This window comes from Sphaerodactylus townsendi, linkage group LG09, assembly GCF_021028975.2.
Source record: "Sphaerodactylus townsendi isolate TG3544 linkage group LG09, MPM_Stown_v2.3, whole genome shotgun sequence".
Classification (NCBI taxonomy): domain Eukaryota; kingdom Metazoa; phylum Chordata; class Lepidosauria; order Squamata; family Sphaerodactylidae; genus Sphaerodactylus; species Sphaerodactylus townsendi.
In genome coordinates, this window is record NC_059433.1 from 80,620,727 (window position 1) to 80,648,036 (window position 27,310).

At 40.9% G+C, this 27,310-nt stretch overlaps 1 protein-coding gene across 1 annotated transcript in view; it reads left to right on the plus strand.

The window, feature by feature from the left end:
- Positions 1–27,310, plus strand: part of CSMD3 (CUB and Sushi multiple domains 3) — a 751,931-nt gene that overhangs the window by 600,283 nt on the left and 124,338 nt on the right. Inside the window, exons 36-41 of the mRNA XM_048507427.1 lie at positions 5,009–5,104; positions 6,060–6,263; positions 10,129–10,253; positions 14,595–14,691; positions 15,974–16,078; positions 25,110–25,228. Coding sequence (XP_048363384.1) covers positions 5,009–5,104; positions 6,060–6,263; positions 10,129–10,253; positions 14,595–14,691; positions 15,974–16,078; positions 25,110–25,228 — 746 coding nt within the window. The remainder of the gene's footprint in view (positions 1–5,008; positions 5,105–6,059; positions 6,264–10,128; positions 10,254–14,594; positions 14,692–15,973; positions 16,079–25,109; positions 25,229–27,310) is intronic.

Sequence of the window (27,310 nt, forward strand, 5' to 3'; positions counted from 1 at the left end):
TATACTAATATTGATTCATAAATGTGATGTATGTATAGAAAACCAGTGTAGCATAGTTACTAGAGTGCTAGACTAGTATCCAGGAGATTCTTGTCCAAATCCTCATTCTGCCATGATGTGCACTGGGTGATCTTTGGCCAGTCACCCTCTCTCATCTAAACCTGATAAATGCTGCGAGGACAAAAGAAGCAAGGAGAACCATGCATGCTGCTCCAAGCTGCTTGGAAGGAAGATGGCATAAAAACACAGGTTAAAGTAAGCATGTTTCAGCCAAAGTATGTGGAAGTAGGGAATAGAGCATGCTTAATGTTTCCAATTTAAATCAGTGGGATTTCAATATTAGATTGGGCTAATTTATCATATCTATAATCTTTGTATCAAGGTGATTCACACAATATGTTTTCTCCATTGTGATGGGGTGTGTGTGAAGGACCGTCAAGTTGCAGGCAATTTACAGCAATTCAGTATGGTTTTCAAAGAAAAAAAGACCAACAAGGATAGTTTACAATTGCCTTCCCCTGCTTAAGGATTCTGGTATTCCTTGCTGGTTTCCCATCCAAGTGTTAACCAGGACCAGCTTATCGTCTCCAATCTGTCAAGAGCAGGCTAGTCTGGGCTACCCAGGGCAGTGTCCACCATAATTAGGAATTATTATAAATAGCTAAATGAATTCAAAAAAATGGGAAGATTTGTACCAAATTAGACCAACACTCTAGCTTTCTGGCCTTTTCCGCACGGCCGCGATCAGGGGGTGCATCGGCATGTACAATGCCGACACACACCCCAGGACTTGCGTATCCCCCCGGGACAGTGCTGCGCTGTCGCCCGAACACCTTCCCTTCCCTCCGACCTTCTGGCACATCGCCCAGGCCAGGGGACATGCCCCCCTGCTCTGCACAACAGCTCTGGAGGGAAGATAAGGCACTCAGGAAAGGGGGGATGGCACCTTCGAGCCGCTGCCATTTCTACATGCCCAGCAGCGGTTGCAGAACTTCACTGTTTCCAAAATCACACTTGCCCACATGGGCAGGCTGAGGTTCAGAAACAGCGGCTTCAAGCCACTTTCGAGAGGTTCGCTTGAGGCCACCGCTTACGCTTCGCGATCGCTTGGTGGCGGTGGCTGTGCAAACCCCTCCCCAGGGATTGTTTTTTAGCGTCCCTGATCACTGTATTCCGCTCGTGCAGAAACAGCCTCTGTTTCCAAAAGGAGCTACCTCAATTATTCTGGGAAATGTCTATAGAATGCACGAAAGCAGCATCCCCAATGTCCTTCCCCAGCATTTGCTACTCAGAGGTGTACTGTTTCCAAACTTGGAGTTATAGTACAAATTAATTGTTTAGAAATTTGCTACTGGAATACAGTGGCAATATCAGCAACAACTTTAACTTACTAACAAAAGAAGGTGTATACTTATTACATAGTTTGCCAGGAACAGTTATAGGAGCAGAGATGAGTTAATCTATAGAGATGAGTTAATTTATGGAGACCACCATAATGGCTTAGAGATGAATTAATCCATAGAGACGACCATAATAGTATTCTCTTATTTTGCATTTGCAATCCATTGAGGTTCTGAAGGACTTAAAACATCCTTTGAGCATCAACAATTTTCTTCCTTTCCATGGAAGAACCGTCACAGCTTAGAGAAGATATGTAATTATCATAGATTTAAACCAATTTAATTTTGGGCTAAGAGCACAGTTCAGTGGACAGTAACATGAGAGTAAGACCCATTAAGGTTTATGGGATTTACTGCTGAGCTAAATCTGCAAAAAAATTACAGTGTAGATTCAAATAATGGTTTTTGTTCATATTTTGTCCAACTGTACTTTCTATATTTTTTTTCAGTGAATCTAGATATTTGGGTTGGCCCACCTTAGTGATTTTCTTCTTTTAGGCCTATTCGTTGACTTTGGCTTCTGTATGGTTACAGCAGTCTTCTGCGTGTGACACACTGGTTCATTCTGCACAGCTGAAATAAGACATCCTGGGGACACAAAAATGGGTATCTTGGGAAGGCACCCTTAGGAGGCTTTATTTCTGCTCAAGATGTCTTTTGAAAAAAATGCTTCAAAGTGCACCTTTTTCCCATAAGCCGCCTGAAAGACATCTCCTGCCTGTCTGTGCGGAACACAGGGTTCAGGCGGTGTCTTATGTTTCCCACTGGATCATTTTGCTCTCTGGTCAGTTTCACCCTTAGCTTGTACCTTACAAACTGTGTGCAGCTGGAGGGATTCTTTCTTCCAACATTTTCTGAAGGTTGCCCCAGGACATTTGCTCTGCAGGCTCTGATCCCGGGCAGCTTTTCAGCCCCAAAAGTACATAGTTGTACTCAGCTAGTCCTTCCAATTCTGGTAATATATAGCTTTCTTTAAAAAAAAAATTCAAGGAGCTATCTTTGTAGCTAAGCAGACAGACATAAGAGAATCTTAGCTGCTCAGAAGACAGGTTTACTGCCCAGTGAAAATCATTGGGTTGACCTGCCCTCCATGGACCAAGTTGATTTTTTTCTTACTACACTAAAATCAGTTGGTCTATGGAGGGCAGGTCAACCCAGTGCTGTTCAATGGGTGCAGACCCATCTTCCAAGTGGCTAAGATTATCATCTGTGTATCTATGAAGATAGCGTCTCGAAAATAAAATAACAAATAAGGAAACTATATATTGCCAGAATCGGCAAGACCAGCCGAGTATAGCTGTATGCTTTTGGGATCGAAAAGGCACCAGGATGAGAGCCTGCAGAACAAATGTCCGGGGGATACCTTCAGCAAATGGTGGCAGGTAGAATCCCTTTAGCTGTACACAAACAGTCAGGGACAAGCTGAGGGTGAAGCTGACCAGAGAGCATGATGGTCAGGAAGCAAATAGCCTCTTTCCCCCACTGATGCCTTTGCTGTCTGGAATGCACTCAGAAGCTGCCTCTTTTTAACACTTCCTCTGGATGTCTCATTTTGGGTGTACAGTGTAAAAAGATGCAGTTACTTCTTTTTAAGACATCCCACAGATGTCTTTTTTGTGCTATGCAGAATGGACCGCTATCGCCTGGATTGTGCAGGTTGAGTAGGGTAGAAGGTCTTGCCTGCTGATGAGCTGACTTCTCCACAGTGAGAATCTGAAAGACAAATTGCAAATAATCTTGTAATGTAAAGAGTTGTAGAGCCTAATTTCATACGATGCCGCTACTGATTAAGAAGGTATAAATGTTGGAGTTGTTAATATTACTTTTGTGCATTGTTGGTAAGATCATAATGAAGCAACTTTGCTAAAGCTAAGCAAGTTGGGGTTTGTTTAGTGCCTGAGACATTTAGAAAATTCTGTGTATATGCAGGAAAGGAGGAGTAAAAATGAAATAAATAGGGCTTTGGTTTCTGTACAGACAAATTATGAATTTCCTTAATACCAAATAGACCTGTAGGTTTACAGGTAGCTAATTCTGGCCAAATAACAGTGCCCTGGGGAAAAACACCATCCCTGGGGCACTGTTCACACAGCAGGCACTGCTTTATTGAAGCAGCGCTGGGCTGGACCCGCCCAAGCGGCGTGAAGACACCACTTCCAAACCATGCTCCCCAAGCAAGGTTTTCCAAAAGCGCTGTCTTTGTGCTGGCACGGTGCGAACCACACCGGCGTGAGGGCACTGCTTTTCACCCCTCCGGTGTGTGTGAGGGACTTACCTTGCCTTCTGTGCAGCTCCGGGCGGCTGGAAAGACACACCCACGCTGCCCTCTGACCCCTGGGGGTTGGAGGCCAGCATGGGCATGTCTTTCTAGCCGCCCAGAGCCGCACAGAAGGCAAGGTAAGTCCCTCGCACACACGCTAGACTGCTGTGTGTGGAGCTGCCTTTGCGGGCAGTGGCAGCATCGGGACTGCCCGCACGGGATTGTGCGAACAGTCCTGATGCTCCACCAGCTTCATTTTAGCCGGTGGGACGCTGCTGCCTCTGGCCGTGCAGAAATGGCCTCTGATTATCAGATGCGGGGGGGGGGGGGGATTGGATGGTTTTTACCGTGATGGTCCCCTGATGGTCCCCTGAAGCTCTCTTATTGAAAAGATAGAATGCTGGGTGCAACTAACCTTAGCTATGGTAAACCGGTATGTTATTATTAGTATCAATATATCTAATTCTTAGTATCAATATATCTAATTCTTAACATGGCCCCATCTGAAGGCTGATGGTACAAAAAAGGTAAAATATATTTTTTTTATTACTCAAATAAAATTCCCTATCCATTTCACCAAGAGATTTATTCAGGGGAATCTGTTAGTCTTGCTGTGATTTTTTTCAGAGAAGAGTACAAGTTCAGTTGAAGATGGTGTGAGATTAGAGTTGCCAACTGCCGGCTAATGGTGGGCACCTGCCCACTAATTTGTTCTTCTGTCCACTGACACTCAGCTGCTCAGTGGGCAGAAGCAGGCCAGTAGAAGGAAGGGGGAGTGATCAGCCCTCCCCCCCGCCTGATTATGTCACTTCTGGTTTATGGGGAAGTATCAGGATTGTATCAGAGGGCACTCTAGCGCAAAAAAACCTGTTTGGAATCATAGAATTTCTTGGAGAGCTCTAGCGCATCCTCCAGCACAATGCTGGTACTTCCACATAAACTGGAAGTGATGTCATTGCACAGAAGATGCATATTGCTGTATCAAACCCACCTCCCTAAGCCTCCTACCAGTTGCGGGGGGGGGATCATGTGATCTAATGGGTGGTGCCCAGGTCAATTAAACCACCGTGTTCCTCTGGCAGATATGCCCCTGCTTTTAAACACTATATGAGATCCAAAAACACATTGCTCAAAGTTAAACAGCATCACCTTCCAGGCAGGAAGTTTAGTTACTCTGTGGAACAAAAAAAATATGTAATTGTTTGGTCACCATGAAGGCTAACTGATGTATCATAGCAAAAAAAGCTTTTTTTGTGGCCTGCTTTGCAAATAGAATGAGAACAATATATATTTTAGAATGATCAGCAGAAAATTGTTTCTCAGATGAAATGTTTGTTTTCTTGAGTAGGAGAATCCCTTCCCTTGAGCTCAGGTAACCAGATTACCATTCGATTTACTTCAGTCGGACCTGTAACAGCTAAAGGATTTCACTTTGTATATCAAGGTATGAGACACAAGGGCCTCAAACATGCTTCAGTTAATTCTGTGCGCTAAAATCTTTCACCGCTCATTCTCCATTCATATAGTAAGATGTTTAACCAAAAAAAAAAAAAATCTCGAAACTATATTTAACTCTGCTGAGATTAAAAAGTATCACATACAGAAAGGGAAAATACCAGCTGGCTATTAATGTGTCATATTTCCATCTGTCTGTATATTTTGCATCCTTCTGCTTGTTGTTTGCATTTTTGTAGAAGAGATAAGTATTAACAATAAATTTAAAATGGTATCTTTAGAAAATCTAAGAAATAATTCCAGACTGGGCGGCGGGGAGGGGTGTTCTAAAGAAGAAGAAAAAACAGTTAATCTGCTCAATTAATGTTCAGTCCAGCCTGTTGCTGAAATGAATCTTTCTATATCAGAGTGAGTATTTTGGTAGTTGTATCACATTCAACTGAATATGTAATTTTGCTATTAATTATTAAGACATTTCACTTGATTTGCATTATTCCCCTTTTGTGAAGGATCACACATTTAAACAAATGCATGTCAACATTTCCCACTGTGATTCAGCCTTTGATAAGATTTGAACACCAATCTGACAAGCAGAACATACATTCATGAAATCATAGCTAATAAATGTAAATATCAACCAATCACAGCAAAATGGCTTGAACTCAGTATGTCATTTGAATAACGTATTACCATTCCAGTGTAATTTGCAAAGGGGTTGGCATGATAGCATTGCTTAGAATAACTAGAGTTTTAGTTTTCGTTTAAATTTCAGACGTTTGATGCAAAATCCTGTTTTAGGAATTAATTCCAAAACTATATCAATGTTACAAGCACCTATCTTGTAACAAACTAAGTTTGAAACGTTTGTGCCCGACAGTCCATCTAATGCTTTGCTAAGGATCAGTGCACTCAATTGCCACATTTTCTTCTGTGTATTTTTCTAGCTGTTCCAAGGACAAGTGCAACACAGTGCAGTTCAGTGCCTGAACCAAGATTTGGGAAAAGGATTGGAAATGAATTTGCAGTTGGTTCGCTGGTTCTTTTTGAATGCAATCCAGGCTATATACTCTATGGATCGATAGCAATTAGATGTGACACTGTGCCCAATGCCCTAGCACAGTGGAATGATTCCCTTCCTACATGTGTAGGTAAGTAATAAAAACTGTATTTTTTTTTTGAAGAGAACTGGTTATCTAATGTAGGGTTCCCCTGCCTTTTTTGAGCCTGCGAGCATCTTTGGAATTCTGACACAGTGCAGTGGCTATAGCCACAAAATGATTGCCACAAAATAGCTGGCACGTGGCTGGTGCAGCTTTCGGTCACACAGTGAAGATCATTTTGTAGTGGTGGCAGCTACTGCCAAAGCAACGTTGTGAAAATTATGCACAGCCAATCAGATCTTCAATGGCTAATTAGAAACTTTCCTAGGCAAAAATATATGTGGCATCAAAGAGTAACTTTGTGAGGACCTCCAAATAAACTTTCCCACAGAATAAACTTTCATAGGATCCTGAATAGGTTCTTCAGTTGAAAGAAGAAGTTCTTCAGATGAAAGTTTAATTATCTCAGCCTAAACAAAATCCCAGCCACATTTGGTGCCGCTATGCTTATCACTGCAACACTGCTGAGCCAAGGACAGAAAAGCAGATTTAATTAGTGCTGCTGGTGAAATTCACAATTAGTGAGCTTACAAGTGCTAACCTGCGCAGAGTTGCATCTTACTAAGCTTGTTGTTTCCAAGGGATTTAGAAGGATATAATTCGGTTTAGGATTACACTGTTATTTTGCATTTCAGTGGTACACAGTAGGTAAAGGTCATCCCCTGTGCAAATATCGGGTCATTTCTGGCCCATGGGGTGATGTTACATCACAATGTTTGCTAGGGAGACTATGTTTGCCATTTCCTTCTCCAGCTGTCGACACTTTACCTCCAGTAAAGTACTCATTTTACTGACCTTGGAAGATTGAAAGGCTGAGTCAGCTGCCCGAAACTGGCTTCTGTTGGGATCGAACTAGGGTCATGAGCAGAGCTTTGACAGCAGCACTTCAGCTTATTCTGTGCCATGGGGCGTTTGGCTCACAATACTTATTTTCAAGTATTGGCTCACAATACTTGCCTTCAAGAGCCTTTGACAACCAGTGAGGTGTGGTGGTTAGGAATAGATTCTAATCTGGAGAACCGGGTTTGATTCCCCACTCCTGCACATGAGCAATTGACTCTGGTGAACTGGATTCACTTCCCTGGTCCTACGCATGAAGCCTGCTGGATGACCTTGGGCTAGTTACAGTTCTCTCAGAACTTTCTCAGCCCCACTTACCTCACAAGGTGTCTGTAGTGGGGAGAGGAAGGGAAGGAGTTTGTAAACCACTTTGAGACTCCTTATAGTTGAAAAAAATGGAGTATAAATCCAAACTTTTCCTCCTCCTCTTCTTCCTCCTCCTTCAGTTCAAGGCAAACATTATATTCTCAGCTGGATGAGAACTCATCTCTGCTTGCCTGCTTGCCTTCCTCCTCCTATGTTTCAGTGACTGAAGTTGAACCCTACTTTAAACTCATTGGGGGAGGGGGGAAGTCACCACATGAGCACCTGTCTAAGTCATGTATCCTACAGATTGTGTGAAATTTGAGCCTTAGTGGCTGAATCTGTACTGACGTATCTTTGTGCCATTTGTAAATTTGTAAAAGGAAGAGACAATCTGATTTAAGATCGTTTGACCTAAGAGAGATTTATAAGCCAAAACATTAGTTGCTCCTCATCAGTGCATATCACTCTTGTAATAAACCTCATAAATATGCATGAGCTGGAAAAATTGCATTGAACAAAATCAGTTTAATAATTGAAATGCTAGACATGACCACTTTAAATTGTCATAGCAAATGCCTCAGAGTTCCCTTACTGATATCAGCCATCAGTCATTATGTCTGCTTCTGCTTTTACCAGTAATTATTTAAACTGTTTAAGTGACACTGACCTTTAGTTTATTCATGTAGTCCCTGACAGATTCTATCAGTTATATGCACTACAAAATGTAGTCCCTGTATTCATTACTCAGATAAGTTTCCCTCTGTGTATCCTCCAAGTCCTCATATTTGTATCTAATGAAATGAGCTCAAGTAGTTGATAATGTTTTTACAGGGGGATGATATATTGGCTGCTAATGGTACTGATAAGACTTCTCATCCATCATTTCTTCAAGCCATTAAAATACCCACAGAATATCTGTATTTAGATGACAGCCTAATGTGATTATATTAGGGCGTCTAGTGTCTTGACCAAAAGTATCATTCATGTTTAGCATCAAGAGCCAGTGCAGTACCCTTCTGAATTCTTTCTATTTATGTCTGTCATTGCTATTGTATTTATTTTGTGCTTGATACGAATGAGGCCTTTACTAGTTGGAGGAGTCGCTAAAGAGGATAACGAACTGGCTTCACTAATGCCAGTGATAAGAATTCCTTTCACTTCAGAAAAGTCTGGGTTGCTCATAAAAGCTTTTGGTGGGACTAAAAGAATGAGCTGCATTTTTAAGGTCTGGGTGCTCCATGCATCTCATAGGATCTTGTTGACCCCCATTCATTTCCTACCACTTTTTAATCTCATTCTTACCCAGCCATAAATGTATATTACTGCTGGGTTCAAGGCAAAAGAACTCAGATCAAAATTTTGCCCGACCCACCATGCTAAGATAGGACTTCTTCGAAAAAAATCAGGCTTTTTGGTATTGCATTCAGGAATTATATTAAACCTGTGGCTCCCTTGGATTTATTTTTTTACAGTTGCATTGCTCAAGTTGTTCAGACCTGAAGGGCCTGGATTTTAAAGCCAATAGATTTTAAAGCCAATACCACTACTTTGTAGCGATATGGTGACTGGAGTATGTTCATTGCAAGACCATTTCTTCAAAAGTTTCCTCCCTTTGAGTTTATGGTAATAGCAAGTTAAAACAAAGATCCATACATTTTGGAGAGAGGTGAGAAGCAAATATTGCAGTGATTCATTAGGAAGTGGCTTCAAAGCTTTCTGCATTCTTCCTGAGCGATTTCCTCACTGTGGTTCATATATGTAAACAAAAAGGAATGTCAGCAAAACACTTGATCTTCTATTCTTTTCTCCCTCGCTGTTAGTTTTCTAAATGAATCAATACACATTTGATCAATCCAGCATCTCTTCCCTCCACAGAAAATTCATAGCTTCTTTCAAATATTTTGGTGGGGTACCAGACAGGAAGTTGCTTGACAAGCCTTTTTACCAAGTCTCTAGGCTCCCCACGTCTCTACTTATCCATGCCTTTGGCTGAATTGATAGGAGGCTCTGAGCCAGCCTTTTCCAGAACAGACAAACTTCTCTGTGTTCCAGAGTACCCTCCAGATAATTCAGTGAACATAGTGAACATCTGATCTGCCAGGTACATTTGTGTTTGGTGAGGTAGAAGTATCTGACCCACATGAATTTGGGCTAACCCAAAACAAATTAGGATAATTTTGAAATGCCTTATTTTGTATTCCCCATTTTTTCATCTTGGTATCCATGCTGATCTCAAGGTCTATAGACACTTGGTGAATGGATTGTGGTGAGTGGTTTTTGAGAGGAACCAAAGATATTTATAGAAGGCAGATGACAAATTTGGCTCTTCTGTAAATATACTGTGCACCAAACACAGTAAGGTCTTTAACTAGTGTCTTTGGAGTACCTTGCTTGTACATAAATAATATTTTAAATTTTGAACAAACTAAATGTCTTTTTTGAAAAGACATGTGAATATTATCATATTTAAATTCTTTCTTATTGTTAGCACTTTAAGTGGAAGTATATGTTTTATTTCATTTTCCACATTTCAGAAAGAAGATTTGCTGCTGGGTTTTCTTTCTTCGAATCATCTTGAACTTAGGGATCGTATTATAATAGGTTTCAGATCTATATTATATTAACTGTATAATTTTTTATCTCATCCGTGTTCTGATTCATTATGTATCAGGAAACCTCTTTCCATGTTTTATGCATTTGTCTCCAGTGCCCTGTGGAGGAATTTTAACTAAGCGCAAAGGTACAATTTTGTCCCCTGGTTACCCTGAACCATATGATAACAACCTGAACTGTGTATGGAAGATCACAGTGCCAGAAGGAGCTGGAATCCAAGTAAGAACCTGCATAATATTTTCCCACATCACCTAACAGCTCACATCTGAAAAGTTGTAAGCATCAAAAGATCATCACACTTGAAAAAAGTTTTCCTCAATTAACAGCTGTCACAATAAGACTAGTTATATAGTTCTTTGAAATGATATTTTGTAGTATAAATATTTTCCCCCCATTGGGAGAATTCACTGTCAGAAATGCTTCTGATCAGTAATGTTCCTGTTATCTCTGAGAATATGTCAAGGTGATGTATTACACCTCATAGAAACAAGCAATATTTTACAGTCTAAGTTATGTGAAAGTTAAATGATTTTTTATGCCCCAGACAATGGGCTCGATCTAACATCTCTTGCATGAGAGAAAAGGTACTTCATCTTGTGTGTGTGGGAAAGGGGGGGGGAGGAAATTCCACAGGTTCCCCCTGCTTCTTCAACCCTCAGTACTGCACGCCACTCCATTCCTGTTTAGAAGTTCTTCATGACTATTAGGGCCCTTCTGGCTCCTTCTAATTTGAATGAGGCACAAGACAGGACTGACTGTGGCTATCAATAGGCCCACCTCTGGGGTTGGTTGTTTTAAGACACATAAAGGCTCTTTATTTCTCTCATGCAGAGATTTGTAATATGCTGTCAAACTAGCCGGTCACTTTGGGACAAAGCATGAATTGTTGGTCATTTTTTACCTTCTTGGTGTTAAGTAGCATCAGCTAACCCTTAGTTGTTTGTGTGGCCTATTGGCAGAGGGCATGAGGCTCAGCACCTCTCAACACAGTTCAAATGTGGGCAAGGATAAATAATGCCAGCAGAATTTTCTGGCTTTTGGAGCAGAGGCAGAGCGAGGGAGAAATGCATCTGGGACACGTGTGCTCCCTGCGCCCCTGCCATGCCCCCGCTGTCCCCACAATGCACCGGAACACACCCCGCTCCCTTGCCATGCCCACACGGGGCACAAACCTGGTGCATCACACACACACACACCCTGCCCTCTTGGCGCTACGCTACTGTTTTGGAGCCAGGCAGTGTTGCTGAAGTAACATTAGCCATTGAGATCCCCATTGCATCCCACCCTTAAATATACTAATAGCTTATTATGTAGGTATGCCATTTTTCCCAGCGGAACAGTGGAGTGCTGCCAGAGTAAGCAGAAACACTGAATTCAGTGAGAGGAACTCACACACTACATAGGATCCAAACTCTTGTTTTTGAATGTCACAGGCAACAAGACTACGATGGAGTTTTGCCTGAGCCTTAGTGGCTTGGCACACAGATGAATATGTAGCAAAGATAAGTAAAACAATAGCTTTCAAGTAAAGCAGTAGTATGCAGCAAATAGGACAGTAATTCTAGGTATGTCTGTGATAAAATACAGCAGCAATTTACTTGAGGCTCACCAATAAATATGTTTTACTTTTATAATCTTAGTGTCTGATTCAAATTTCTCCCGTGTGGCTAGTCTAAGAAAAAGTACCCAGGAGCAGAGAAAGCTGTGCAGTTGTTTCTGAAGGGAGGTAAAAATGCAAAGGAAAGATGGGAGAGAAAGTTTGGAGAGGAAGCAGCCAAGTGAAGAACTGGGAAGCCACTGAACTGTAGGGCCAGCCAGCTGAAGGCAGAAAAGGATACTGGAGCTAATAAGTGACAGGTGATAGGTTATTGAGGTAAGGGTTGGAGAAGGGAGAAGAAATTATGCCATATTCTGTCTGCCTTGGATAAGGGGTCTTCTTGTCTTTTGTCAGTGTGGAATAAGGTTCAGGGATGGAAACTAATTTAAACCAGTGGAGCTCAGAGAGTGCTTTTTCAACCTGAGTGTTAGCAAGTTGCACTGAGGTGCCTGGACCCCTGCAGGATATTGATATGCTAGAATCCCTCGTGTGGTGGACCACTGCTGATTTTGGACAGGTTCTGGCTTTTCTGGGGCAACTGTCCAGCCTTGGGGATGGTATGGTCCAATCCTCCTTGTTTAGGTTTTTGATCAGCTTATTAGACAATTGCAAGGGATATTTCTGGTTGGTCTAGTGTGTCAAGTTATTGCCCTGCAAACATCAGTCATGTATGAGGGTTATGCCAGAGCTCCCATGTATATGAAATGCCTGCAAGTCAAATTAAAATTTTCCAGTTTGATGGTAAAGATCGGTTCTCCCTACATCTGTAGCTGTGCAAGATCTAAAGATCTGTGAGAATCTGAAAGCACAGCTAGGGGGTACTCTTGGGTGAACAGTCGGAATAGATGATACTAGGATAAAGAACCAATGGCTTGAGTAAAAAGTAGTTTAATTTTTAATATTTAGATAACCAGTTCCCCTATTGTGTGGTAACTTTTGCAAAGTGGGATCTTCACAGTGGTGGGATTCAGCAGGTTCACACCACTTTGGCAGAACCGGTTGTTAAAATTGTGCTTGTAAATAACCAGTTCTTAAATTATTTTAATCCCACCATCGGAACCAGTTGGTAAGTCATTTAAATCCCACCACTGGATCCCCATGTAACTTTGCACAATCTTGAGCAGCATTATGCCTTTCCAAGCTGAGACTGAAAAGAATATAACTCTGTTTAGGACTACACTGTAAGTTGTTGTACGAGTTGACATCCTCTTCCCCTCACCCCCCACATCAACACTTTTTTAATGCCCATTATCAACCAGCTGGTAGTTCAGAAAGCAATCTGTTCACCCTTGATATATAAACACAATAATTTTCTTATTGGATCAGTGAGAACCTGCATCTAGCCCCGTTACAGATCTACAACAGTGGCTGATACCAGATGCTTTAGAGGAAGGTGAGAGCAATGTTGTAGCGGAAAATCACGAGATACATTCTACTCCCTAATAATTTTGTTTAATGCTCCTATTAGCCAGTGTCTGGTTTATGGAGCATGAGGTTGTTAGCACTGTATTTGTAAATAATGTCACTAAAATTAACCTATTAACCTTCTGCTTGGAGGGTTTATCAACAGCTAGGAAGTAGAGAAATAATGTTCAAAAAACATGTAATGTGGCCATTACGTGCCGTGATGTAAAACACTATCCTTCAAAGCTACTTCAAAGAAGAATCGAAAAGGTTGTCAATGCATCTGTCTGTGGACTCTATTCATTTTGGCATGTGAAGTTTAAGAATAGCAAAATATGGTTTGGCTGTGTAAACTGCCAAACAGGGAAGGTTCCACACTGGTTAATCACATTTTGCAGACATATTCTCATTCTCTCTTTGAAGATCTCAGAGAAGTTAATAGTATTTATTTTAAAAGAATCAGACAGACAGACAGACAGACAGACAGACAGACAGACAGACAGACAGACAGACAGATGGAAGGAAGGATAAAGCCAAACATAAACTAATTACAGTTTACCCACTGCTGTGACATCAAGTTCTGTTCTTTTACAGAAGACACATGCTTAGTTCAACCCATTTTCCTACATAAACATTAAGATACAGAAAAATCAAACCTTCTAACAAGTAGGCTAGCTTTAACTGGTAGTAATATTTGTATTTTTTGTTGCCATCTGAAAAAAGTAGAACCCGCCCCCTCTAAAATAATGTTCTTTCAGAAAACAACAGTGCCATGGGAAAGGAAAATGGCACCTGGGGCAAAAGGGTGCCCCCCCATGCCCCCAAACAATCCTCACTTACCTTTTTAAAGTTGAAAGAGCAGCCTGCTTCGGTCTGTGAAGGCTGCTCCAGGCTGCAGAGGCTATTCTGGGCTGCGGAGGCTTCCTGAAGGGAGGGGTGGGGTGGGGTAGCAATTCTTCAGAGGTGTATCTAGGGAAAATGTAGCCTGGTGCAAAATCTGAGTTTTCTGTGCCCCCCCCCCCCCCACTATGACCAAGCCACTTTTTTTGCACCAGGTCTTGAAGTCAGTGTATGGACCTGGGGGGAAGCAGGAGGAGTGTTGGGGGCAATTTTCCACCCGCACGGGACTAAATGGATGCAGCCTGGGGATATTTGACCCTGGGGAAATTGACGCCCCCATCTTTATCTCTTCTATACGTCTTTACATGCAAAATGAAAAACATCCACTTGCAGTTATTACAATTGGGCAAAAAGGGATAATGGGATGGATCCCATCAGTTTTCCACTGGTGAATAAGTAAGGAGAAGGGCCCCTATGACTACCAATTTTTTTTGTTCTGGCTGGGATCATGGGACCAGCATGGGCAAAAGCCATATGTGAGACATAGGGATTAGATGGGATTGAGCAAAAAGGGTTGCCAGATCCAATCTATTGACCTGGGTACAATCTGGAACTTATTTAAATGTCCTTCAGTCCCAGCAAAACCCATAACATACAGTCCTTTATGAATGTGAAGCAAAACAATTGTATAATCTCTTTTCATTTTCCCATCATCACAGGTACAAGTTATAAGTTTCGCAACAGAGCATAACTGGGACTCTTTGGATTTTTATGATGGCGCTGACAATAATGCTCCACGCCTTGGAAGCTACTCAGGTGAATTGGGGAAGGAAGAATATATTTTCAGAACTTGTTTTTATGATAAACAATCGGTCTGTGCGACATTTGAAGATTCTAGCTATGATGTATCTCAAATCATATTCATGAAACATAGAAAGGTGTTAAAATTTACCATCTTTCAGAATAAGTTAAAGTAAAAAACAAACAAACAAACAGCCTGTCAGGTTCCTGGAATCTCAGTAGTTTCATAAGTAAGCAGTACCATAAACTGGTGTCTGCAGAAAACTGATTTGATTACCATCTGCTACTATAAATACTGTGAGTGCAGTATTGCATTACATTTTCAGCATTAGTCTATTATGATATATCCACTACCAGGGGTGTCAAACTCGCAGCCCTCCAGATGTTCATGAACTACAGTTCCCATCAGTCCCTTCCCACATGAGCATTGTCTATACTGGCAAGGGCTGATGGGAATTGTAGTTCATGAACATCTGGAGGGCCATGAGTTTGACACCTGTGAACTAGACCCTTTCTTCCTGTCCCTCTGCTCTTCAAATTTCTCTTTGATCAAAACAGAATTGTTTGAAACAATGGGTGTTTGGCTTTCAGAGAGAAAATGGATGAAGAGGAATTAAGACAATTCCTTTTTACAAATTTCATGTATTCTCTCAAAATAAAGACAAGAGTTCCCTACCCCCATAAAAAGAGGGAGTCATCTTAAATTCACATATCTGTTACAGTTATGTCCAATAATAAACATCTTTTGGGGTATAACATTTGAGAGCAGGGACTTTTCTTGGATGTCTAGAAAGGTTAGCCTTTTCTGTACATAAGATTCTGGATTTTAAGTAGCCACACATTTGGCCACATTGAAAATTAGATGTTTTGATAATTGTGTTTAGGGTAACACTGATAGTCACTTCATGAAGTGGTGAATGTTTGAACTTTTTTATTTCTGTTGATCACACAGAAATGATGACTATGGATAACAAGACCAAATGATACCAAATGTTATCATAAATGCTTTCTCACTGAATGAATATGATAGCTAAATGCAGAATAGTAGCCGTTGTAGCAAATCAGGCGGAAACAGTACAGTTTATCTTGACAAAGACTATTTCCCCATCAATAGCAGCTTCATTTTAAAAGCTCCTCAGGGGCGAAACAAGTAGAAACAGCAAAGCCTTGGTTGTCAAAATCATCTCTTTTTTTCTGCCAGATTTCAAATGTTCATGCACAATATTTCAAAATAATATAGTAGCTAGATTCATTAGAATATTAGTATACAGATTTGTGGTCTTTGTTGTTTTCCCAGGAACAACAATTCCTCCACTTCTCAACAGTACATCCAATAATTTGTACTTAAACTTTCAATCGGATATTAGTGTGTCGGCTGCTGGCTTTCACCTGGAATATACAGGTAATGTACTTGCAATATATATTACAATTAGATAACTTAGAAGCATTTCAGAGACGGCATTCTGTAAAATAAAGAACTGTGTTTCAACTTTGTTCCTACTTGCTGTGGTTCTTGTCTAGTACATAAAGAACAAAAAAGCAATCAGTGGATAGTTTTATGATTATCACTTTAAGACTGTTTTTTAAGCTGTTGTTATGTCCTGGCTTGCTTTTATGGCTGTTTATTATTGAAATGTTATGCTTCTTAAAAGTATTTTGATCATTTTATTTTACTTTGTGACCTGCCCTAAGCAGGTCAATGGAGATACAGTATATAAATTTTCTGAAGAAGCAAACGAATTGGGAATCTGTTGCCCTGATGTGTATTCCTGTCTTAGACTGTGCTTATCAGTTCATCTAGAATGAATAGAGTCATGCAGCCTGTGAAACAGAAGTGGAGTCCTGCAAAGATAATGATCAAATATAGAGACTCTGTAAAATAACTTGAATTCAGTGTTTAGTTTGGAACTACCTGTGCCAGATTGTAACTATGGGATGCAGCTGGTGATCAGTGAATCAGTGTTGAGATTGCTATGTGGTTACATTGTCAAATATAGATGGGGGAAATTGCTCATGGCATGAGTTATCTTATAATATTATAAACTGAACTAGAACAACTTGTTCTGGTTATTTCAGTTAGCCAAAAAAAAATTACTAGGGGGTAAAAATAGAGAAATGAAAGCCCAGGGGGGAAAAAACCCTGGAAATTTCAGGGGGGAAAAACTGTTTGTTCAGGGTCAGTGACTCCAGTCCTGTACTGACTCCAGAGGACTGCAATACTCATCAAAGAAGTGCTGCATCAGCCAACCCTGAGGCTGAGGAAGTAATCTGCCAGGTCACAACCCTTGACTGAGTCTACTCAGGAGTCAGCCAGATTCAAGGAGTCCAGCTGATTCTCAGCATGATGCTAATTAGCAGACACCAACTTGCTCGGTTCCTACCAGAGATGCCTGACACTAAGAGCAGGAAGTAGTGCCCTTCTTAGATGAGGTTGGGTGGGGGCAGCCAGATTTTTAAAGAAGTCCAGGGGAAAAAGCCCTTAGCTCACCAACCAAAAGTAAGAATCTTTTGTCCAAGGGGCCTGTCCGTCCTCAGAACTTGGTTGGGGAGGGAGGACTGGCTGAGCCCAGGGTTGACCCCCCTTTTGGGGAGGAAGAGCCAGGCCCATTTTCTCACTGGGGTTTCCTCCACCTCAACTTGTGTTTAACTATCATCTAATCAAGAACTCTGCTTGCATTGTTGAAACTATTGACACTGCAATTGTAGGCCTACTGCTCTTAGAACCTAATTTGGTGGAAGATAGTTCATGAGACAAGGAAGGAAAAAGAGAAGACACACAGATTTGGAGAGCCTGATTTGGAGAGGAGGGCAGAGTTTGGCTGGTGTTAAGAGACTTTCAGCTGGCACTTCTGTGCACAGTCATCTTTGTTCAAAAGTTGAGAACTCATTCTTTGTGACAGTTTCCAACTCTTAAATCAAAATCTTACAAGGTCAGAAGACCTATGCAAACACACCCTTGACATAAAGAAAATACAGAGAATTTGCAAGTGCATTTCAGTGCAGTAATCTTCAGTGCAATAAGGTTGTTCGTTTGTTTTGTATTTATAAACAAGGCAACCCAACAGGAATACAGTATGCAGAACTAATATACCTTTAAGCAGTAAAGAATGACAGGCTACTATTTAGAGGCATGCAGTCATGGAGTGGCCATGATAACCAAATCCTGACATTCTTCCATCATGTGACTTCAAGTATCTTCCTAATTAATAGGGCTGGTTTTAAGTGAGTGATTTCTAAAGAGTTGCTTCAGGATCTTGCTTGCATCCTGATGACATAGGATAGGCCATCTGGAAGGGCATGTTATAAATTGAATGAAATAAACAAATAGATAAGAAATTCAGCTACTGATTCAAAAGTGTGTATTGAAAAGTTGGGGGGGGGGAGATCTCATGTTTCTTTTTCTTCTACCTAAATGTTTTGCAGCTTTGACAAATTAGTTAGTTAGTAGCAGCTGGCTAATTGGAATTGTAGCAATCATATTTTGAGATTCATTGGCTTCCAAACTATATTAATGTCCTTGTAGGTGCTTTGCAGTCCTTTGATCACCCACTTTTCAGCAGAAATGGGTATGAGCTGCCAATATGAATTTTTAAAACAAACTGCCGCAGAACTACACAGTTAATATCTGTCATTTTAACAATCACTTGCTGACAAGAACATCCATAAAAATGCAGATAATGACCCCCCCCCATTTTTTTTTTAAAAAAAGGTTGCTTAAAGAATTATGTAGCCTGACTCTGCTTCCTCCTATTTCATTTGAAATTACTCATTTTTACTGACTGCATTAATAGTGGAATAATGGAAAAGGGTATTTGTGGCCAATTATTGGGGAAAGGGAGAAGCAAAAGAAACCAGCGCATTTTTCAGTGTTTTCTGAAACTCTATTTTTCCCCTGAAGAAAAATTAAGCTTTTGCCAGCAAGCCATGCAATCACTCATTCACAAACATCTTGAGAACTATATTGTAGTTCAGCAACGGTTCAACTCTCAAGTTCAGTGTTTCCAAAACTCATTGTCCATGGCCCGGTTATTTTAATACCTCTCTTTTGTGACCCACTAAATTTTATGGCCTGTTTATTAGTAAAATAAAACAAATTTGAATGTCACCCTGCCATGTGTCTGCCCGTGCTAAGTCGACAGGGGCGAGCCCAGTTCTGCAGCGGGCTTCATCTGCACACCGCAGCGTCAGGGAGGCTCCCCAAGGTGCCGCCTCCACCCCCACATCCCTCACGGTACCAGCGTCTGCTGCGAGCTGTGGCTCCATCCCCGGCCCCTTTCTGGGTGGTCGGCTGGCTGGGGAGGAGCGTCGAAGCTGCTATATAGTCCTGGCTGGTTTGGCTCCAGGTGGGTGGTGCCCTCCGAGAATGGATGGGGGTGTTCGGCCCCAGCCCTGGACATTCGGTGACCTAGCCTTTTGCTTTCATGACCCAGTGTCGGGTGACAACTTACCATTTGGGAAATGCTGCTCTAGTTGAAAAGAATTTGTTCCGGTGGGTGGGACTATCATTCAGTGGCGGAGTACCTATTTTGCATGCAAGCAGTTGGACATTCATCCCTCGCATCCCCGTTTAAAAGGACCAAATACAAGGTGATGTGATGACTCTGTAAATCTGCTGTCCATCAGAGCAGGCAGTACTGATAGACCAATGGTCTGACTCAGCAGTCCTGTTCACGACTTATAGTGAACACACATATATCCTGAACAGCCAATTCGCATTCACTTTACAAATGAAACCAGGAAACATTACCTTGGGTATCAATCACACATTCTGTTGTACATGCAAATTACTCATCATGTGCATAAAGAAAAATCAAGTATACACTGTACATGGATTGTAGTGTGTTTGCGGTAACTTGTGAATGTGGCTAGCATGAGGCAGCCTTGTGTTTGTGTGTGTACCATCACTGAGATGTTTGTCCTATAACACTGATGTGCTTAGGGGCTGAAGAAGCCTCTCTTCTGATCTATGATTTTTTTTAAAAAAAACTTTTTTACCCTCTGACAAATGCAATTCTGTTTCTTCTTACTCCCAGTTAAGAGTTAGGAGGGTTCACACATCCCTATTACCTGCTGTAAGATCTGGGGTTACCTGGACCTATCTTTCCTCCTTCTTTGCCTACAACTTCTTGACTTCTTGTTTCTGTTCCAAGAAGCTCAGGCTTCTCTGAGACCATTAAATTTTATGACCTCTTTTACAGGATATCATTATGTGGAAATGTGTTGACATTATTAATGGTTTGTTTATAGATAAGTTATCCTGGGATGGCAGCTCTTGAACTTGCTTCTGATTTGTTTTCCGCTCAAGGGGCAAATCACAATTCTTCTACATTTTATCAAGCAGCCACATTTGCCACAAGGACACTGAAGCTACAGCAGTGTTTCCTGTGGAAAACTAAGTTTAGAAAGGCCAGTGTATATCCTTAAGTACATGTTCACATGTTGCACAGATCCAGTCCAAGTCACAAGCTGCTAATGCATGTCCACTGGTATTTCAGGCGTGTATGCCACATACTCTTTTTATATGTCCTGCAAGAAACTATTGAAGAACTCCAGAATACCTGTGGCAAACATGATCTAGAGCAATCTATATCATTCTGGATTCCATGGAACCAGTTATGTCCTAGAGACATACTGCCCAAAAGTGAAAGGTTTACAAATCACTGTGACTGTTTCTGAGCGGCTGTAATATTTTATGTTTCATTGCTGATAATATCTCTCAGATCCTGTTCACCGTGGATGCCATGGTTACCACAAAGGTGTATCAGAAGCAGAGATGTGTCACAGTTGTTTAGATCATGCAGCCTGTTTCCCTTGTGGATTGTGGACAAAATATCTACTGTTTTGAAGTTTACTATATACAGGTTACATATGCGCCCAGCATAACTGCTGAAGGCCACTAAGAGCATTTCCATTTCCACTAGATAGTGTTATCAGTGCTTCATTGGGGAAGGCAAGGTCCTATTTGCGCAGAAGAAAGCTGTGATCAAGTAACTCCTAAAAAGTCCATTTTAGATTTGTATCCAATCTTCTTTTCTTTTTCTGACAGTACTGGAACGTATATTGTTCTTAGACTGTGTTTTCTCCAGCTTCTTCCTGTACCCCCCTTTTTAAGTCTTCATATTATGGTTCAACTGATGTTCTAAGCTGCTTTTGAAGTCATGCAGTCTAAAGATACAGTAGCCATGTTTTTTTTTTAAAAAAAAAATATCAAATGAACAACAGCTACTTGTTCTGGAAGGCTATTCCTTTCTAAGTCCATTTGTAAGGGTCTCAAACAAAATTTGATGGCTGCTGAGTTTGATGAGGTGCTTGTTTCTTCTTGTTTTGTGTTCAATTATGGATTTTAGAATGTGTGACTTATGCTTGTGTGTGGTTTGATTTGAGAGTGGAGAAATTAGAATATAGATATTTCAAATAAATAAATGGCTGCCATAGTGAAATGTACAGTTGTGTTCAGACAGAGGCTACTTGGAAGGAAAAAAATGAGAATACTTGCTAAAATCAAGGGTGTTAGGCTTACCTTGTCTCTTTCACCATGGGTGAAACTACCATGTAAAAGAATATTTGATATGCAGAATCAGAGGTCTCTGAAAACCCAATGAGTTATGATAACTCAAGACATATGACTGAAGGTATTGTGGACCTTTCCACACAGACACTTTAAAACATTTTGAGATAGGAAATAATATGTTTCCTCCATGGAGTTTTGAATTGTTTTTACCTCAGAATGTTGTATTTGCAGCTTCAAAACATTTTAAATGAGTCCCCTTTAAAAACAATTCTCTGGCTGAAATGTTTTAAAAGCAGCTTCCTTTGCCTGTATGGTCCCTTTAAGATGTTTCCCATACCCCCCAGTCTTCACTCTAACCTCTCATTGGTGCCATTTTGTGAGCTCACTCCTTGCCCCTTTCTTATTTTTGGAGCATTTCAGTAGTGTTTGCTCAGTTTTGGGGGGGGGGGTGGTAATTTTTGATGTAAGGAGTGTGGAAGGTACAGAGATTTTCATCCCCCTGCTGTGAAGCCCTGAAACTGAGATTCCACATGACGAACTCAAAATAAAAAGGAAAAATCATGTAATGGCATCCAGGAATAATTTCAAGGGGGTGAATGCAGAAATAAAGTATTGTAAAAGGGGGAAAATGAACATGTTTTAGAAACATTTTTGGCAATTTTTGTGGAATGGGCTGTGGTTCTGTAGATAAAGATTGTTGATTCATCATAACAACCTGGAGTCTCTGTACCTACCATGGAGCTTTGTTCATCTATAAAGTTAATAGTTAATATTCGATAAATCTACTGTCATTATAAACTGTAGCAACCATACTGGGTTGCCAGATTCTATAATGTTTAATAAAGATCTCCAGCTATATATTTATTTATTGGGGGGGGGGGGTACTAGTAAATAAAACATGTTGTCGCCATTCATATAACCTGCCTTGACTTTGGATTTCAAGACTGCCAGGTGCCACAGATTTTATGTCATCATCTTCCAATGTCCTGAAAGAAAGGGGTGTTACTTCACACCGTTCCCCTGTAGTATTATTTCTGATGCCTGGGAATGATTTGCATATTTCCAGGATATTTCTAGAACTGTGCCCTGTCACTGCTCAGTGCCTTCCACTTCTCTGTGGCTGTGGTGGAGATCTGGAGGTTTCTGTCTCTCAGCAGCCAGAACCCAGCAGTCCAGTTGGCTGTCTGGCTGCTGCCTGCCTGCTCCCTTCAGGTCCTCTCTTGGCTGACATCTGTTAATAGCCCTTCTGGTTTTGCCAAGGGAGTGTTTCTAACTTCCTGGTATGGTCCTTGTGATTGGTCTGCCATACTTTCATTCTATAAGCACAGATAGTTGTCGTTGTTCCTGGCTGCATCTGAAAGTCACCTCTCCCCTTAATTGACATGTGATTCATGATTCAATATTCTGTCTCCTCTGTGGCTTGAATTGTTGCTGACATCTGTTGCATGCCAATTTATGGCCTGAGGTGGCATTATTATACAAATGTCCCACTGCTACTTGTGCAGAATGTAGCTGTTCCCGCTGCTTAGAGTATCTACCTACTGTCAAAATGCACCACCTAGCTTGAAGCAGTTGATCTGGCTTCCTAGTTACTTCTGAGTTTAGTTCCAAGGGCTAATTCTTATCTTTAAAGGCTTTCCTGATCTGCGGCCTGCATATCTAAAGAACTGTCTCTCCTTGTATCCAGCTGTGCCCCAACTGTGTTTCTCACAGCAGTTTCTATTCTCAGTCTCTCCCCCCCTCCCACGCCACATGAGGTACATTCCGGCTCTCTCGGCTTCTGGAACTGATTACCAAAAGCCATTTGAGAGGATCCAAAGGTAATGAGACAGCATCCGGAGAACCAAAATGTACCACATCCAGTGCAAAACCTCTGTCTTCTCTACTGTACTGAGCTACCTTTATTCAGGTGTATGATGCCTTGGGATTTTGTTTCATTTACTTGGTGAGCAGTGGAGTGGATTTGTTTGTGAAATCAACATGAAGCCGGTTCTACTGATTAAGTAATTAGCAGTGTGTGCAACCAATCCTCTTGGTTCCTTCAGAACTGATCATACTATAATTTCGGATTTGGAATACAAATAGGGGTGCAATTAAACCAGATAGATCCTAACTAGGGCTTTATTAACCAATTGCTATAGAAGGTTATCTATGTTGTGCAGGGCTTTATTAATAACTGCACTAACTTTTCAAACTGCCATCAACATAGTTTAAACTAATTTTTAAGCAGTTTGCCTACTTGTGGAATTACAAATAGTTGTAAGTAATTTTTGCTTACTGAGCTGCATTTGAAAATGCCTTTATTATTTTTAATTGGCATCTCTGATTCGGCCATGTGGTACTTTTCATGCACGCTTTTCTAACATGGGTGATGTGGGAATCCTTTTCAAAGTGTGCAGAACTAGTTTAAGTCTGCATTAATGCTGGCCTGACAACCAGAAGTCATCTTCTGTGCTGAATATTTAAACATCATGTTGAACTTTAAACATTCAAATTATTTATTCTTATGGCTATTAAAATTGTGCTTCATTTAATTTCTGGGTCTTGTACGCTATAAAGGAATTTGTTCTTTCACCGCGCATTCTACAAGCAATTTTTGGATATGCCGCAAAATACTGTTTGAGATTTTTCTTCAGTTTTTTTTCCTCTGAAAATCTACCCAAAATGTTGGTTTCCCTTGTGAAATCTATAAAATATTTAGAGAGCACAGTGGTTCCAAAGAAAATTACTGATGTTATTCAGAGTTATATCTGAATGGTAGCTGGCACCAAGGCTTGTGGCTGGCAGAAGGGAAAAGAAATGTTAAAAGTGCTGATTGGTAACCAAGTGATGTCATTTCTGAGGAAACCCAGAAGTGACATCAGCCCTCTGTGAATCCTGAAAGTTCTATGGTTTTACCCGTAGATACCCACCAGTCTCACTTTCTTTTCATAGAGAAGGTTCAATCCCTAAGATCTCATATAGAAAATTTTGGGGAAAACGTTTCTGTGACTGAGACTATAGCAGTGGTGGCGAACCTATTGCACAGGTGCCAGAGGTGGCACTCAGAGCTCTTTCTGTGGGCACGCGTGCACAGAGTTCATCATGTGGGGGGGGCGGAAAATCACACACACACCCCACACACACATCTAGGCTGGCCTGGGCATGATCCTTTACCTGGGAGTAAGATTGGTTGCTGGCAGTGGGGCTTACTTCTGAGTAAACCCTCCTAGGGTCGTGATTCACCCATTCAAAGTGTTGCACGGTTGCTTCACCAAGCTTACTCTAGAGTAACACGCGCCTCGGAGCCAACTTTTTTTTCTAAACAAAACCTCAGTATTCAGGTTAAATTGCCTTGTTGGCTTGCTGGCACTTTGCGATAAATAAGTGGGTTTTGGATTGCAATTTGGGTACTCAGTCTCAAAAATGTACGCCATTACTGGACTATAGCATGTTGCTGTGCTACTCAGAGTAGTCTGTACTGAGCTAGACAAGCCAATGGCCTGCTGCGTATAAAGCTCCTTCTTGATGAGTACATTATACTTTGGATAATGGCCTTCCCTGTACTCACTTATTTTTCTTGTGATTCTCAGTTGCAGAAAAGTGTGTTGGTTGTGCTCTGGGTTCCAACTTTTTTTTTAACATGAGGCCATTTCGAAGATGCACGACATATAGGTGGTGTCCAGGTTAAGCTAACAAATTCCTGGAATGCACTACAACATTTGGAGATTGCCTTAGCTTCATTTGGAACAGGTTACGAGAAGGAAGGAAGTCTGGAAACAATGGCTTTTGAGCTTCAGTTCATCCGTTATCAGTCTCAATCAATAAACATTCATACTTGTCAAGAAGCTTTAATGCCGATGTTCTTCATGTGTCTGAGAATCTTTGATGAATAATGCAGGAAATGTATTTTGTCATTGTTAAGTTTTTTAACTTTTCACAGCTATAGGTTTGGACTCTTGTCCTGAACCACAGACCCCAAACAGTGGCATTAAAATAGGAGACAGGTACATGGTTGGAGATGTGGTTTCCTTCCAGTGTGATCAAGGCTATTCTCTCCAGGTAAGTTTTAGTCAGGGAAACCGTCTATTATATATTTTGTTGTTGTTGTTTTTGTTGTTGTTGTTATGAGGTAAAAATGCATAACATTGTAAAATATAAAAGATTGTGGGTTTTTTTAAAAAAAAATCTTTGAATCTACTTGTCCTTCTTAAATACAGCAGAAATAAGGGTTGCCAATTTCAAGGTGAGGCTTGGAGATCTCCTGAAATCAGAATTGATCTCCAAACTACAGAAATAAATCCACCTGGAGAAAATGGCCACTTTGGAGGGTGGACTCTATAGTATTATCAGTTGCTGGGGAACCCGAGTGGGAGGATGCAGTTGTAGTCATCCTCCTCACAGGCTTCGACAGGCAGAAGCCTTTATTCGCATTATACATTACAATATTACAATATCAAAAACAAAAAGGGAACGTTTATCTATTAACTAAACCCAATAAAATACATTAAAATATGCATTAAATATCTACATACAGACCCTGTATACAGAACACAAAGAGAGCTAAATTAACCATGACTGTTTTGTGGAGAATAATTACGCTTAGCCAGGTAATGCTTCAGAAAGCTCGCAACGTTTTCACAGATCAGATCACAAGAACCATTGAGTAGAAAGTTCATAACAGATGATGACATGTCAATATTTAACCTCTCTATCAAGGGATGAATATACATGGAGCGTGGAAGATCATACATAGAAGTACTGTATCCTATGAGGTCCCTCCCCAAACTCCGCCTTCTCCAGATTCCGCCTCTAAATTGGGAAATTCCCAACCCAGAGTTGGCATCCATAGTAGAAAGACATTGCGAAAGTTAGGTGGTTAAGTGTCGAGTGACTTTAACTTTTTGCCAACATGGTATGTTAGAATCTCACACCAATTTTATTTAATAGATTTTAATTACCAGCTGGGAGCTATTTTCAGACCTTGATCAATAAGAAAGAACAAAGAAAGCAGAAAAAGAAGTGACAATAAAGTATGTCCTTTCTGAGAAATCATTATTTTGTCCAAGCAGATTTATAGGTATAAGATTTGTAAACAGCAGTTAATGAGCAAACTACACATTACACTGCAGTAGCACCTGCTACCTATATTCCTGATGAACACGTCTCCCTTGCAAAGAACTCTGGGAACAGATTGATTTGTATTTTTTAAAAAATCTAGAAGGGAACCACCACTGTTCTTCTGGCACTTGTAGTCTGAAATACTCACCCAGCTGCTTCAAGCCCTCCTTTTTGGCTATACAGGACTCGTGCTTATCTTGCAAACATGAATCTGAAACCCATGAAGATGAAACCACATGACATACTGTGTCTACGACTGGGGAAATCAAGGGTTGAATATTCACTTAGGCCCCTCCCGCACATGCAGAATAATGCATTTTCAATGCATTTTGCAGTTGGATTTTACTGTGCAGAATAGCAGAATCCACTTTCACAATTGTTTGAAAGTGCATTATTCTGCATGTGCAGAAGGGGCCTTAGCCATGATTCTTGAGTTACTTTCTCACAGCTTAACCTATCTCAGAAGGTGTAAAGTGAGTTTAAAGTGAGAAGTGGAATATTATGTATGACATCCAAAACTCAAAAGAAGGGTGAGATAAAAAATATGAAGACTAAACACAATTATGTTTTTGTAAGAAGGCAAGGATAAGTGTTATCAGTCCTGGCCCCTCCCAGATGAAATGCTCTTTCTAATGAGACCTAGGCCCTATGGGACTTGAGGCAATTCTTCAGGGCCTATAGCTGTTCCACCAGGCATATGGTTGAGGCATCTGTGTTTGATCTATCCTAATGGCCTCCCTCTCTCATTCCTCTCTGCTGTGCATATTGTCAGGGTTACTGAGTGCTGCATTTTAATGTACAAAGTGGATTTGATTCACCATCAGGGGTTCTAATTAGATTGGGGATTTATGATTTTATGTTTTATGATAATGTGTTTTATATGTTGGAAGCTGCCTTGAGCTTGCGAGGGAAAGGGCGACATATAAATTGAATAAAATGAAATGAAAGATATGGTACCTGTCAACATTTCCAAGTTGATACCAATGTGCCCAACAGAAAATGAAGGAAAGAAATCAGTTGTCA